The sequence below is a fragment of the Mobula hypostoma genome, chromosome 30 (assembly GCF_963921235.1).
Source record: "Mobula hypostoma chromosome 30, sMobHyp1.1, whole genome shotgun sequence".
NCBI classification, from domain to species: domain Eukaryota; kingdom Metazoa; phylum Chordata; class Chondrichthyes; order Myliobatiformes; family Myliobatidae; genus Mobula; species Mobula hypostoma.
The window spans coordinates 11,599,694-11,616,491 of NC_086126.1; the positions used below are offsets into that span (position 1 = coordinate 11,599,694).

Here is a 16,798-nt window from a genome sequence, read left to right on the forward strand (position 1 = left end):
ACAGGCCCTTCTGGGGCAACAAACTGCACCACCCAGCAACCCACCTATTTAACCCTAGACAGGGCAACTTACAATGACCAATTACCTACTTACCGGTACGTCTTTGGACTGAGGGAGGAAACCAGAGCACCCGGAGGAAACCCTCGCTCTCACGGGCAGAACGTACAAACCTTCTCATAAAGGATGCTGGAACTGAACTCCGGCGCCCTGTGGGTCGCTAGCCGCTACGCTCATCATCGTAGCTTGTCGCACCAGACAGCCAGCCACTCTAGTGTTGTTCGGTTGATGTGGAGCAGGTCAGTGTCAGCTAAATCAGGTGAGGGTGGGCAGCTGTGCGGAACGTGTTCAATGTTCTGCACCCTTTCGCCACGCTCACAGGATTCGCTGGTCTTTAAACCCCACTTCCCCATATTGTCTCCCGTCCTACAAACTCCCGCTCTCGCTCTGTTGAGAGTGAACCGCTACAATTATTATGGCCGCACAGTTGACGCCAGCAGCGTGGCGACACTTGCGGGCTGCACCCCGGCACGTATTTGGACTGTGTTGGTCGTTGATGCAAACGACCCACTTCACAATGTACAGTATGTTTCAATGCACGTGACAAATTAAGCTAATCTCTTAATATTTGGAATTAACGGACTGCTGGAGCCAAGTACCTATTTTCTGTCTGTATTGTATTTTGCGTCAGGTTTATTAAGGTAATCTGTCACGTAGGTTGGGGGGTGGTAGAAGACAATGAGTAAATACTCATGGTTTGTCTTAGCTAGTTTAGTTTAGTGTACTAGAGAGGGAGTGAACCATGGTGAATGATTTTTTTTTGTTGACCGCTAACTAGATCGCTAACTTCACTTAGTTACACTATTCAACTGCAAATTATGCCATTATACTGCTTAGAATAGACCGCCATTAGACCGCTATATTGCTAATATAGTTTTGTAGCTTTTTTAAACGCTACACCATCGTTTGTCTTTGCTGGTTTCGTAACCAAGGATCGAATGCATCTTTTTCAATTTGGAAATTTACTATTTGGAAGCGCGTCATACATAGTCGGATACCCTGGCTTAGTCTCGCGGAGGTTTCGATTTGCTTGAGTAACTGCGACGTAGACTCCACTGTTTGCCCGCCTGCCACTCTCCAGCCGCACGTCTCCACTGTCCTCCGGCAGAGCAGCGGGTAGTACTCACCGAGACTTGGTTGAACCCGAAGACAGAATGCTGCGAGCTGCATCGCACGGGCGGAGTGGTGTTCGCCTTTCGAAAAACCGTCATCTCCACTCCTCCTCCCGGGTCCCTGCGACGTTAAGGGAGACCAAAAAGTAAATCGACCACGGCTTTCCTGCCCTCTCCAGCCTTTCTCACCTCCTCCCTTTTAGACAAATTCTTGGATAACGTGCTTCCCTCCCCGACTAATGAAGAAACTAGTAACCTCCGCTTTAAATGGACCCAATGGCTTCGTCACAATAGCCGTCTGTGGCAATGAATTCCACAGGCTCACCACTCTCTGGCTAAAGAAATTCCTCTTCTTCTCTGTTCTAAATTAGAATTAGGGTAGACAATTTAGATCGGAGTTGAGGAAAAGGTTTTTCCACACAGAGGGTTGTGGTTCTGTGGAATGCTCTGCCTCAGAAGGCAGTGGAGGCCAATTCTCTGGATTCTTTCCAGAAAGAGTTAGATAGAGCTCTTAAAGATAACGGAGTGAAGGGAGATGGGGAGAAGGCAGGAAAAGGGTACTGATTGTGGATGATCAGCCATGATCACAATGAATGGTGCTGCTGGCTCAAAGGGCTGAATGGCCTACTCCTGCACCTATTGTCTAAATCGACGTCCTTCTACTCTGAGGCTGTGCCCTCTGCTCCTGGATTGCCCCACTATAGGAAACATCCTCTCCACATCCACCCTATCTATGCCTCTCAATATTCAATAGGTTTCAATAGATCAACCCCAACCCCCCATTCTTCTGAACCCCAGTAAGTACAGGCTCTGAGCCAAACAGTCCTCATTAAGTTAACCCTTTCATTCCCAGGATCATTCCCGTGAACCTCCACTGGTTCCTCTCCCACATCAGCGCATCCTTTCCCAAACGTGGCGCCCAAAACTTCTCACAATACTCCAAGTGCGGTCTGACCAAAGCCTTAAGAAGCCTCAGCATCACATCCTTGCTTTCACTGGGAGGGCGCACGGTAGTGTAGTGGTTAGCACAACACCTTATGGTACCAGCAGCCCGGGTTCAACTCCCGTCACTGTCTGTGAGGAGTTTGTACGTTCTCCCCGTGACCGTATGGGTTTCCTCCGGGTGCTCCGGTTTCCTCCCACAGTCCAAAGGCGTACCAGTCGGTAGGTTAATTGGTCATTGTAAATTGTCCTGTGATTAGGCTGGGGTTAAAAAGGGGGTTGCTGGGTGGCGAGGCTCAAAGGGGCCTACTCTACACTGTATCTCGATGGAAAAATAAATATCCTAGCCCTCTCGAAATGAAGGTCAACATTGCACTTGCTTTCCTTAGCACTGACACAACCTTCAGGAAATCCTTTGCTGAAGCCTCCAAGTACCTTTACACCCCCAATTTCTGAATTTGCTCCTCATTAAGTAAAATAGAATGCAGTAGAACAGAGGGATCTCGGAATAATGGTGCATAGTTCCCTGAAGGTGGAATCTCATGTGGATAGGGTGGTGAAGAAAGCTTCTGGTATGCTGGCCTTTATTAATCAGAGCATTGAGTATAGGAGTTGGGATGTAATGTTGAAATTGTACAAGGCATTGGTAAGGCTAAATTTGGAGTACTGTGTACAGTCTTGGTCACCAAATTATAGGAAAGATGTCAATAAAATAGAGAGAGTACAGAGAAGGTTTACTAGAATGTTACCTGGGTTTCATCTCCTAAGTTACAGAGAAAGGTTGAACAAGTTGGGTCTTTATTCTTTGGAACGTAGGAGGTTGAGGAGGGACTTGATAGAGGTATTTAAAATTACGAGGGGAATTGATAGAGTTGACGTGGATAGGCTTTTCCCATTGAGAGTGGGGGGAGATTCAAACAAGAGGACATGAGTTGAGAGTTAAAGGGCAAAGGTTTAGGGGTAACATGAGGGGGAACTTCTTTACTCAGAGAGTGGTGGCTGTGTGGAACGAGCTTCCAGCAGAAGTGGTTGAGACAGGTTCGATGTTGTCGTTTAAAGTTAAATTGGACAGCTATATGGACAGGAAAGGAATAGAAGGTTATGGGCTGAGTGCGGGTCGGTGGGACTAGGTGAGAGTAAGAGTTCGGCACGGACTAGAAGGGTCGAGATGGCCTGTTTCCGTGCTGTAATTGTTATATGGTTATAAGTAACCAATTTCTCCCGGGATCAATAAAGTATGACTATGACTAAAACAGTCTATGCTTTTATTCCTGTAACGAAAGTGCATGACCATACCAGCCCTGATGAAGGGTCTTTGCCTGAAAAGAGACTGTTTATTTTCCTGCATAGGTGCTGCCTGACCTGCTGAGTCCCCCCACAGCACGGTGTGTGGGTCTTGCTCACCCGATTTCCAGCATTTGCATAATCTCTTGTGTTTATGACCATACACGTCCCTGTATTCCAGCTCCCACTTCTTTGTCCATTGTCCTAACCCGTGCAAGTCCTTTCCGTACACACCGGGTTCCCACCCTTATGACAGCGAGGGGCTCGACTGCCATGGAAGAGCGCAGTTGACCATCCATTTCTTGTGTGCTTGCATACTCGCGCCAAGTGGGGCAAGTCACACACATCGTGCCCCCCCTACCAAATTTAAACAAACTCAGGGGTGGGGAGTCATAGAAAAGTACGGCATAGAAACCGGCCCTTTGGCCCATCCAGTCTATGCCGAGCTATTTAAACCGCCAACTCCCATCGACCTGCAACTGGACCACGGCCCTCAATACCACTCCCATAGCGCTCACGTGCGCCACTGGTGCTGGCAGCTCGTCCCACACTCTCATGACCCTCCGAGTGAAGTTCCCCCCCCCACCATCTTCCGCTTCACCTTTTCACCCTTAACCCATGACCTCTAGCTGTAGTCCCATCCAACCTCAGTGGGGAAAGCCTGCTTGCATTTACCCCCCGTCACTCTGCACACCTCTGTCCCATCTCCTCACCTGATACCGCTGCTCTCCTCGCCGCTGGCCCCCAGCTCGGACTCCTCCAGCTTGCTGCCCTCCACGGCCAGCGAGGGGTTCCTCTGCTCCACGATCTCCCCCTCGTCGAACATGGCGTGCAGGCGGTAGTTGACCGACTTGACCGTGGTGAAGAACAGGGCGACGACAGCACAGTAGATGCCGGCAACGGAGGTGCTGGGCGGTAAAGCCTGGGGGGGGGGGCACAAGGAGATACAGCGTGAGTCCTGAGCAAGCCGACGCACATTTCAGGTGACCATCGCTGGACACCACTCATTCCGACCTCGAAAGTTCTACGAATGACAGGGTACACAGTCCAGGTACACTGTTCCGGTACAAAATTGACACTCACCTCAATCGATCCTTGGGAACTTACATCTTCCATTTCAACGAACCTACGTCGACTATTTTCTTTTGCTCAATTTTTGCACTACTTGGTTAATTTAATTTGATATATACTTATTGTAAGTTACCATGTTAGTCATCATTATGTTTTGCAATGCTAATACATGATTGAGAACTTCTGGAGAGGGAAACCAGAGGTCCATAGGCCAGTCCTCATCGGAGGATCGGCAACTTTAAACTCCTTGGTGTTACCATTTCAGAGGATCTGTCTTGGACGCAACACACGAGTGCAATTGCGAAGACAGCACAGCCGTGCTTCTACTTCCTCAGGAGGCTGCGGAGATTTGACACAACATCAAAAACTTCGACAAATTTCTACAGATGTGTAGTGGAGAGTATATTGACTGGCTGCATCATGGCCTGCTATGAAAACGTCAGTTCCTTTGAACGGAAAATCTCACAAAAGGCAGTGGATTCCACACAGTACGTCACGGGTAAAGCCCTCCCAACCATTGAGCACATCTACATGAAACGCTGTTGTGGGAAAGCAGCATCCATCATCAGAGACCCCCACCACCCAGGCCGTGCTCTCTTTTCACTGCTGCCATCAGGTAGAAGGGCCAAGAGCCTCAGGACTCGCACCACCAGGTTCAGGAATAGTTACCACCCCTTAACCATCAGGCTCTTGAACAAAAGGGGATTACTACGCTCATCTATTGAGATGTTCACAATCAACGACCTTACTTTAAGGACTCTTTATCTCATGTTCTCGTTATTTATTGCTATTTATATTTACATTTGCATAGTTTGCTGTCTTCTGCACTCCGATTGATCTTTCATTGATTCAGTTATAGTTACTAGCCGAAAGATTTACTGAGTGTGCCTGCAGGGAAATGAATCTCAGGGTTGTATATGTACTCTGATAATAAAATTTACTTTCAAACAATACACTGCTGCCGTACAACAACAAATTCCACGACTTAGGTCAGTGATACAAAACCAGATTTTGATCTGACAGGCCTTGCAGAAAAACTGGGGATAAAAAAGATCGCTAAGCTGCATAGGAGAGTGTAGCCCACATTCTGCCCGTAACCCTCCCAGCCCTTCTCCTCCACGCACCTCTCCAAAAATCTATCGACCTCTTTTTTGAATGGAATAGCATGGCCATGTCTCCACGGGCCATTGAGGTAGAAAATCCCAACAATTTGCTGCCCTCCAAGAAAGGAAATTTCTCACCTTAATTTGGAATAGCTGACCCCCTTACTTGAAAAGGACTGAAAGCGGCCGAGAGGATCATAGGGGTCTCCCTACCATCCATCGGGGACATTTACCATACGCAGGGCCCTCAGTATTATCAAGGATCCCCCCCCCCCGCCCCCAATCCATCCAGCATCTTCTTTGACTTTCTACCATCAGGCAGGAGACTCCGATGCGTAAAGACAAGAGCAGTCAGGATGGGAAACAGTTTCTTCCCTCAGGCCGTCAGGCTTCTGAACTCCCTGCCGCATCGCATTCAAAGTGTCACTGTTCTGTACCTGACAATGTTTAATTTATGCACTTTAGTTTGTTTATTTACGTGTAATCCATCTCTAGGTTTCATCCTTACTTTCCTATCGCATCTGAAATCCTGTCTGCCCACTACCCTGGACCCCCATCAATTTGCCTATCGCACCAACAGGTTAACAGGGGATGCCATCTCCACGGCACTTCACTCTGCCCTGACCCACCTGGACAGCCCCAACTCTTACGTCAGAATGCCATTCATTGACTTTAGTTCAGCATTCAGTACTGAGATCTCCTCCAAGCTGATCACCAAACTTCGCCAGCTCGGTATCAGCTCATCCCTCTGCAATTGGACCTTGGACTTTCTGACTAACAGATCCCAACTAGACAACCTCTCCTCCTCCACTCTCACCCTGAACACCGGCGTGCCTCAAGGCTGTGTGCTGAGCCCCCTTCTGTACTCCCTTTTCACCTGCGACTGCGTTCCCGTACATGGTTCTAACTCCATAATCAAGTTCGCCAACGACACCACGGTGGTGGGCCTGATCAGTGGGGATGACGAGACGGCCTACATGGACGAGGTCCAGCACCTGGCCGCGTGGTGTGCCGACAACAACCTGGCCCTGAACACCCAGAAGACCAACGAGATCATTGTGGACTTCAGGCATGCTAGGAGCCACACTCACGTCCCCATCTACATCAACGGAACTGTAGTGGAGCGTGTATCAAGCTTCAAATTCCTTGGTGTTCACATTTCTGAGGATCTCACCTGGTCCCTGAACTCCTCCTTGCTGATCAAAAAGACGCAATAGTGCCTTTATTTCCTGCGGAGCATGAAGAAAGCTCACCTCTGTCCCAGGATACTGACGGACTTTTACCGCTGTACCATTGAGAGCATACTCACCAACTGCATCTCAGTGTGGTCTGGCAATTGTCCCGTATCGGACCGCAAAGCACTCCAGCGTGTGGTGAAAACTGCCCAGCGGATTATCGGCACCCAATTGCCCACCATTGAGAACATTACCATAAACGCTGCCCGGGCAGGGCGAAAAGCATTATCAGGGATGCATCTCACCCTAACCATGGACTTTTTACTCTCCTCCCACCCGGTAGGCCCTACAGGAGCCTCCGCTCCCGCACCAGCAGGCACAGGACGAGCTTCGTCCCTGAGGCTGTGACCCTGCTGAACCTCTCATCACAGCGCTAAGCAGTATTGCACCCGTATTGTACTGTCTCAGTACTTTTATATTTGTGTGCTGTAGCACTTTATTTATTCACAGTTATTTTGTAAATAACACTATTCTTTGCATTTCTGGTCAGATGCTAAATGTATTTCATTGGCTTTGTATCTGTACTCGGCACAATGACAATAAAGTTGAATCTAATCTAATCTAAGTTATTGTGCATTATGTGTACAACTGTACCTTACACCCTGGTCCGGAGAAACGTTGTCTCGTTTGATGGCATACATCTATATAGTTAAATGACAACAGACTTGACTTGGCTTGCAGGTGTGACCCCTGGTTCTCAACTCCCTAGCCAGGGGAAGCATCCACTCTATCAAGATCTCTTAACCTGCAAATATCTTGGACCAGAGGGGCTCTGTGAACAGGCTTGAAGTCCTGTGTCTCTCTGCATACTTCCCAAAACCAAGCCCTGCTTGTCAATCTCAAAGTCTTCCCAGCACAACCCTTCTACTCCACGATTTCCTGAGGGCTATCTGTTATCAACTACTTACGTTTACAGTATACTGCATCTTTAACACTGGCCCCAGGCTCCTCAAAATATACACTATCAGACCATAACACATAGGGACAGAATTAAGCCATTCAGCCCAGAGTCTGCCCCACCATTCCATCAAGGCTGATTTAATATCCCCTCAACCCCATTCTCCTGCCGTCTCCCCGTAATCTTTGATACCCCGGACTAATCAGAAACCTAGCAACCTCTGCTTTAAATATATCCAAATGAATTGGCCTCCACAGTCATCTGTGGCAATGAATTCCACAGATTCACCTCCCCCTGGTTAAAGAAATTTCTCCTCATCTCTGTTCTAAAGGGGAGCCTCTCTTTTCTGAGGCTGTGCCCTCTGGTCCTAGACTGCCCCACTACAGAAAACATTCCCTCCACATCCACTCTATCTAGCCCTTTCCATATTCGATAGGTTTCAATGAGATACCGGCCCCCACCATTCTTCTAAACATCAGCGGGTACAGGCCCAGAGCCATCAAACACTCTTCACACATCGATCCCAGCAATGAAAGGGTTAACATTAACCCCTTCATTGCTGGGATCATTCTCAGGAACCTCCTCTGGATCAAGCCAATGTCTGACAGCCATTTACACAAGGAGACAGCGAGCAAAAAGGGAGGTTGGTTTCACGAGCTTGCTCCCTGAAAGCCTCAGTGCTTCTGAACCACTGTGGACTTCCGGGAGGGGAAAGTGTCGGAAACACGCCGGGGAGGTCAGCAGTGGGGTGGGCGAGCTGCTTCCCAGTCCTCAGGAGCCCATATCTCTGAAGGTCGACTCTGGGCCCAGCACATCGACGCAGCTACAAAGATGTCAGCAGCTGTATTTCAGGAGTTTAGCAGGTTCCTGCAGATGGAGGGCATTCTAACTGGTTGCATCATCACTCGGTTTGGAGGCACCACTGCCCAGGATCGGGGAATAAAAAGCCGCAGAGAGTTGTAAGTTCAGCCAGCTCCATCACGGGCACCAGCCTCACCACAGTCAAAAGACAATGCCTCATAAAAGCAGCGCCCAGCACGTAGGATTCCCACCGCCCCGGACATTTAGAGCTCCTCTCCGCACCTTGTGGCGCATCGGGCGGTAACACTGCCGTTTTTTTTTAAAACGGGGCCGAGTTGCTAGCTCGACGCTCGACCCAGCACGGGTGGAAAGCGCGCGAGGAGCCGGCCGGCGTCGAACCCGGGACCACTCGCCTTAGAACCCGGTGCAGATGCCCCAACGCCAGGGGCAACCCTGGACGTGCCCACTCCTCATTACTAATATCAGAGAGGAGGCACAGGAGCCACGCGCACACAAACAGGACACGCAGTCCCGCCACCATCAGATTTCTGAACAGACAATGACCCTGTGAGCACTACCTCAGTATTTTTGTCCCACACATCTTAATATAATTTACAATATATTTTTCATATGATCTCATTTTAAAGGACTGCTTATCTCATAGTCTTGTCATTTATTGCTATTTATTTATGTCTGCATTTGCACAGTTTGCTCAACCATTGAGCGCATCTACATGAAACGCTGTCGTAGGAAAGCAGACCCCCACCACCCAGGCCGTGCTCTCTTCTCGCTGCTGCCATCAGGTAGAAGGTACAGGAGCCTCAGGACTCGCACCACCAGGTTCAGGAACAGTCACTACCCCTCAACCATCAGGCTCCCGAACAAAAGGGGGTAACTACACACAGTTGCCCATCCATTGAGATGTTCCCACAACCAATGATCTCACTTTAAGGTCTCTTTATCTCATGTTCTCATTATTTATTGCTATTTATTTATATTTGAATTTGCACGGTTTGTTGTCTTCTGCACTCTGGTTGATCTTTCGTTGATCCTGTTTATGGTTACTATTCTATAGATTTACTGAGTATGCCCGCAGGAAAATGAACCACAGGATTGTGTATGGTGACATATACGGATTTTGATAATAAGTTTACTTTGAACAATGTATTGCTGCCGCAAAACAACAAATTTCACAACATATGTCGGTGGTAATTCCCGGGATGGCGGGACTGTCATATGTTGAAAGATTGGAGCGACTGGGCTTGTATACACTGGAATTTAAAAGGATGAGAGGGGATCTGATTGAAACATATAAGATTATTAAGGGATTGGATACGCTAGAGGCAAGAAACACGTTCCCGACGTTGGGGGAGTCCAGAACCAGAGGCCACAGTTTAAGAATAAGGGGTAGGCCATTTAGAACGGAGTTGAGGAAAAACTTTTTCACACAGAGGGTTGTGGTTCTGTGGAATGCTCTGCCTCAGAAGGCAGTGGAGGCCAATTCTCTGGATGCTTTCAAAGAAGAGTTAGATAGAGCTCTTAATGATAGCGGCATTAAGGGATATGGGGAGAAGGCAGGAACGGGGTACTGATTGTGGATGATCAGCCATGATCACAGTGAATGGTGGTGCTGGCTCAAAGGGCCGAATGGCCTACTCCTGCACCTATTGTCCATTGTAATAAATCTGATTCTGTATCTAAAGGTGGGGGTGGGAATTGCAGAATTCCAAATCCAGACAGTTGACGACATGACAAGCGGTGAAAATGGTGAGGGGAGGGAGTGTGTCAGAGACTGGAAGTGGAAGGGTGCAGAGACCGCAGTGCACCGTAAGGCTGAGGAAGGTCATGGAGAAGGTTCACCGTGGGGTCATACGTGACACCGAGGTTGCAAACAGTCTGGCTTGCTCTCCAGGGGAGGATGGAGGGCACATCCAGGAGTCAGACGGGCAGATACGAGGATTGAAGGCAAGCAGCGGGGTTGCAGAGAAACAAGGAATAAAAATAAAAACATTAAAATCCGCCAACAAGCAGCATGATTCGATCATACACCTTCCCGCACAGAGGCACAGGAGCACAACGACACACAGTCAATGTTTCAAGGACAGATTCTTCCCCTCCACCAAGTCCAGTTTATTGTCATTTAACTATATACACATACACCGTCATACGAGACGTTTCTCGGACCAGGGTGTAAAGCACGGTAGCACACACAATAACCTCGGGAAGGAAGGGAAAAAGATTTCCAAATGAATTACACATAGATAAACAAAGTGCATAAATTAAATACTGTCAGGTACTGAACAGATTAACCGGTGACACTTCGAATGCGATGCGGCAGGGAGTTCAGAAGCCTGACGGCCTGAGGGAAGAAACTGTTCCCCATCCTGACCGTTATTGTCTTTGCGCATCGGAGTCTCCTGCCTGATGGTAGAAAGTCAAAGATGATGCTGGATGGATGGGAGGGATCCTCACAATACTAAGTGGACAATAACCCAATCCATGAATAAGACAGTACTGGGCAAAGGTCTTAGGCACAAATATATATAGCTAAGGTGCCAAAGACTGTTAACAATACATGCATCGCATTATACTGCTGCCGCAAACAAAAAACAAACACATTTCACGACATATGTGAGCGATGATAAACCTGAGGCTACGACATCACTATGCCGGATAATTTTGAAAACGCCGGTTTCGAGTAAAAACGACAGGCGTACACACCAAGCGTTTTTTAAAATATCTCTGTCCACGCTAACACGGATATTTGGGTGAATCTCCTCTACTGGGCACGCGCAGGACACACAGAAAACAAGCGAAGAGGAAACGATATACTTAGTGCGCGTTTGTCCAGTTACAGAGTAGAAAAACTTAAAAGGAATTGCTCTTGGCTCTCGCGCAGGAGGACTTAAATTTAAAAAAAACAAATACTGGAGCGTATGGAGGCAACCGACAGGGAGTTCACGGACAGTATGACCCAGCTGACGACAGACATTGAAAAACTGACTAACTCTGTTGCATTAATAAAGCACCTTGTTAAATGTATAAAACATGCCTGCATCAGTGTTATCTTGTATTTCCATACAATGTCACACATCTATTGTCAAAGAAGTACTTGCATAAGTAGGTAAACCACCTTCATACAAGCAAGGACAGAAAACAGGGCAAAGTGAGTATACTTATTTATTCAGTAAGCTATGGGTCAAAGTATCTGGTGAGTACATTTCTAACTCTTCTGGTTTCAGTCTCGTTGCCGTCTGTTCTGAAATTGTTAGGTTCTGCGAAGCGCAGAATCAAATATCGCTGTGATGATTGTACGCTCTAGTAACAATCGTTTGGTGACAATGAAGTAATAATAAGAAAACAATGAAATGCCCGGCTGCCGCCATTTGTTCCGGCACGTCATGACAGCGGTTTTAAAAATCTCCGGTTACCCCGTACACACTGCAACGGATATTAGGCGTTTTCAGATTTATTCACTCTGGAGACCGTTTCTGAAAATCTCCATTTTCGGGGGATGAAAATGCCATTTTAGTGTGGGCAGAGGGTCAAAACGAAGAGAAAAAGCTTCACTTTCAAATTTATCCGGCCATAGTGTGGACGTAGCCTGACTCTCCTGTGGGTTTCTACTGTGGACTGAGAGTGGGAAGGGGGCAGGGAGAGGGGAATCATGGTTGGGAAAAGGGGAAGGGAGAGGGGAGGGAGCGGGAAGCACCGGAGAGACAGTCTGCAATGATCAATAAACCAGTTGTTTGGAATCAAATGACCTTGCCTGGTGTCTCAGGGCTGGGTGTGTCTGCACCCACATCATACCTTGCCCATGGCACTCCTCCCGCCGTGCTCCACCCTCCCTGTGCCCGACATCCTTTGTTCCTGCCAGCTGGGGCGCGTGGAATGCACTGCCAGTGACGGTGGTGGAGGTGGATACAACAGGGTCTTTTAAGAGACTCTTAGATAGGTACGCGGAGCTTAGCAAAATGGAGGGCTGTGTACTAGGGGAATTCTGGGCAGTTTCTAGAGTGGGTTACGTGGTCGGTACAACATTGTGGGCCGAAGGGCCTGTAAGGTGCAGTAGATTTCTATGCTCTCTCACTCTCCGCTCCACGTTGGGGAATACAGGACTGTGCGCAGAAGTCTTTGGCACCCTTGCTATAAACATACGTGCCCAAGATGTGTGGGAGAACTTACTGCACCTCACTATTTTTGCTCTACTTAAACTTTTTGTTGGCGGGGTAGAGATGCGTCTCTACCAGGGGAGGTGTGAGGTGCTCCTTCCCTCCGCTAGCCTGCAGGTCGCCCTTGGGCGAGGTGTAGTACACGCTTTGGGTCACGTGAAGCTGTGGGGGCAAGTGATGGAAGGTCATATGAGCATCTGGTGCATATCATAAGTCCTGGTTAGAAACATAGAAAACCTACAGCACAGTACAGGCCCTTCGGCCCACAAAGCTGTGCTGAATATGTCCTTATCTTAGAACTACCCAGGGTTGCCCATAGCCCTCTATTTTTCTAAGCTCCATGTATCCATCCAGGAGTCTCTTAAAAGACCCTATCGTTTCCACCTCCACCACCGTCGCCGGCAGCCCATTCCACGCACTCACCACTCTGAGTAAAAAACTTACCCCTGACATCCCCCTTGTACCTACTTCCAAGCACCTTAAAACTGTGCCCTCTCGTGCTAGCCATTTCAGCCCTGGGAAAAGCCTCTGACTATCCACGCGATCAATGCCTCTCATTATCTTATACACCTCTATCAGGTCACCTCTCATCCTCTGTCGCTCTAAAGGAGAAAAGGCCGAGTTCACTCAACCTATTCTCATAAGGCACGCTCCCCAATCCAGGCAACATCCTTGTAAATCTCCTCTACACCCTTTCTATGGTTTCCAAATCCTTCCTGTAGTGAGGCAACCAGAATTGAGCACAGTTCTCCAAGTGGGGTTTGACCAGGGTCCCATATAGTTGCAACATTACCTCTCAGCTCTTAAACTCAATCCCATGGTTGATGAAGGACAATACACCGTATGCCTTCTTAACCACAGAGCCAACCTGTGTAGCAGCTTTGAGTGTCCTATGGACTTGGACCCCAAGATCCCCCTGATCCTCCACACTGCCAAGAGACTTGCCATTAATACAATATTCTGCCATCATATTTGATCTACCAAAATGAACCACTTCACACTTATTTGGGTTGAACTCCATCTGCCACTTCTCAGCCCAGTTTTGCATCCTATTAATGTCCCGCTGTAACCTCTGACAGCCCTCCACACTATCCACAACACCCCCAACCTTTGTGTCATCAGCAAATTTACTAACCCATACCTCCACTTCCTCATCCAGGTCATTTATAAAAATCACAAAGAGAAGGGGTTCCAGAACAGATCCCTGAGGCACACCACTGGTCACCGGCCTCCATGCAAAATATGATCCGTCTACAACCGCTCTTTGCCTTCTGTAGGCAAGCCAGTTCTGGATCCACAAAGCAAGGTCCCCTTGGATCCCATGCCTCCTTACTTTCTCAATAAGCCTTGCATGGGGTACTTATCAAATGCCTTGCTGAAATCCATATACACTACATCTACAGCTCTACCTTCATCAATGTGTTTAGTCACATCCTCAAAAAATTCAATCAGGCTCATAAGGCACGACCTGCCTTTGACAAAGCCATGCTGACTATTCTTAATCATATTATGCTTCTCCAAACATTCATAAATCTTGCCTCTCAGGATCTTCTCCATCAACTTATCAACCACTGAAGTAAGACTCACTGGTCTATAATTTCCGGGGCTATCCCGACTCCCTCTCTTGAATAAGGGAACAACATCCGCAACCCTCCAATCCTCCGGAACCTGACCACTGAAACCAGGCAGAAGATCTCTGAAGAGTATTGATAATGGCCAGGGGTCTCTCAGAAGGCACTGCCCAGAAGACGGCAATGGTGGACCGCTTGTGTAGAAAAGTTTGCCAAGAACAATCATGGTCATGGAAAGATCATGATCGCCCACGTCACATAATGATGATGTCACATGACACAGTGCACAATGATGATGACGATTTATATATTATGGCAAGTTATAATTTTATGCACTGCAACCCCAAAACAACAGATTTCACGGCGCATGCCAGTGATAATAAACCCGATTCTGAATCAGAAAATCCCCTGAATCACAACAGCTCATGCAGGAGATGCAAGTTGAATAATAACAGGACTGGATAAATTGGACAGGGGACCGTCCCACCTCCTACGCGGGCAGAAGCCATCCAAAGTGGAATAGAAAATATTTTATTCTGCTGCACAGCTCATCAGCAAAAAAAGTTTGTGACTACAATTACAGGCTGTGGTGTGCCAAACAGGTGCATTTCCCTCAAATATGGGAACTATGGGTCTTCTGACTTTCCCAAGTTACAAAAATATTTTTGCTGCCGGCATTTCGGGCAGCAATGAAGGCCCTCTGATCTTTGGTGGTGTTCAGAGCTTCCTTCATCATGTCAGTAGCTCCCTCCCAGTTTTCACGACTGTCAGTCACGCAAGTCCCGGGTGGAGACTCAGGAATACCGTCACACTCAGACGTAGAAGGATTCTTCACTGCTGTTTCCGTAACAATTTTGTTTGACCAGTCAGGGTTGTCAGCCCCGAACCCAGAGAACCACTCTTAGTCTGGCCTCTACCCTTTGACCTGTTTGGCACGGGTGACCCTACCAAGAGCCAAAGCACAAAGCCCTGACGCCAACCAGCATAGCATAGCTCTCCGGGTCATTGAGGAACGCTAGCCTCCAAACCCAGTGACAAGCTTGTGGTCCTGTTGTAGATATATCCCAAGCACAATGGTCATAATCTATTTTTGTTTCCCTAAAACCTTCAGAGTTTCTCTCCTGTTCATCTTCCTGCACCATCTCCATTTCCACTCGATGGGACAGGACGGTGGGGTGGGGTGGGGGGGGGGACCCAGAGGAAGCTTTCGAAACCTGGGGCTGAGGATGGGGAGATCCAAGACCCACAGAGAATGTGGGGACGCTTCTGAAGAACGCCACCCAGACATTAAAATTGGACAGAGGTGGGGGAGAGAACGAGGGCAGGGAGACCCTCCATCGCAGCCCAAAATGACCCCTCAGAAGTCCACATGTGCCCTGGACTCCCCTTGATGACAAGTACCAGGACCTGACACTGATCCCATCCGGAGGATTTCACATGCCTGGACAACTCAGGTGACCAGTACCCTTGACTGAAGACTGAGCACTCCTATCTACCTCCTTCTCTCTCTCTCTATCTGTCTATCTCCTTCTCCCTCTCGCCCCAGCCAGCACACACAAAGATCTCCTAAAGCCCGGGATATCTCCTGACCTGGCTCCAGGACCTCCCAGCGATCGCAGACCCCCTCTCCCCAGGTCATCCTCCCACCCAAGTCACGCCAGCCTCCCAGCCCGGGAGCCCTGGACCTCCTCGCCCCGCTCCAAGGCGCACCTTGACCGGGCACTCACCATGAAGAGCAGGAAGGGCAGGCAGAGCAGGAAGAGCCAGACGTAGAGGTGGAAGCAGTTGGAGAACTTGCTCTGGTGCGGGTCGAAGTACCAGCCGCCCGTCAGCGAGGCCCAGACTCCCTGGCGGAGGATCTGCAGCACCTGCGAGCCCATCCTCCCAGCCGGCCCGCTCCCGCGGCTGTCTTCGTCGTCGCCGCGGCGGCCTCTCTCCTCCTCAGCGACTCCAGGCCCCCATATTTCCCACCGCCCCCCCTTCACTCCCCCCTCCCATACACAACGGCCGATCAGACTGTCCCGCCCCCAATGGACCACTCTGATTGGCCCGGGCTGCTACCCGGGGCGGGCCTTGCGTCGGTTATTGGGCAGCATCCACGTCCGTTAGGAAAGCGGTCGTCGTTATTGGCCCGACGCCACGTCGGTCAGAGGGCGAAGCAGCCGGAGCGCGAGCTATCGCTTCACGGCGACGTCAACGTGAGATCACGACCTGAAATTAAAATTATATATATTTTTTAAATCGTATTTAATTTATCGGATGTGTAATAGTTAGATGTTACCACTTTAACACTTCTTATTTACAAATGTTATTTTAAATTTATTACTATTCTTCTAAGCCCCGCCTCTTTGGACTTTCTTAACGACACGCGGACCATTGGTTAAGTTTCCTGTCAATCACTTTGCTTCCGTTTTTCTATTTGTTTAGGTGCTGTCACTCCGACTGAGAGCGACGGTTCTTATAATCCCAGCGCCGCGAGAACGAAATTAAGAACCGTACCTGCGGGAGACTGTTTTCACGTCCCTTGAGTGAGCGAGCCGAGGCGTCTTTTT

The 16,798-nt window shown here is 48.7% G+C and overlaps 1 protein-coding gene across 1 annotated transcript in view; it reads right to left on the reverse strand.

The window, feature by feature from the left end:
• LOC134339725 (pecanex-like protein 3) overlaps positions 1-16,209 on the reverse strand; it is a 116,775-nt gene extending 100,566 nt beyond the window's left edge. The window contains exons 1-3 of the mRNA XM_063036449.1: positions 15,974-16,209; positions 4,109-4,317; positions 1,185-1,290 (exon numbers count right to left, since the gene is read on the reverse strand). Of these exons, the coding sequence (XP_062892519.1) occupies positions 1,185-1,290; positions 4,109-4,317; positions 15,974-16,126 (468 nt within the window). The 5' untranslated portion in view covers positions 16,127-16,209. The remainder of the gene's footprint in view (positions 1-1,184; positions 1,291-4,108; positions 4,318-15,973) is intronic.
• Between the last annotated feature and the right edge of the window lie 589 nt (positions 16,210-16,798).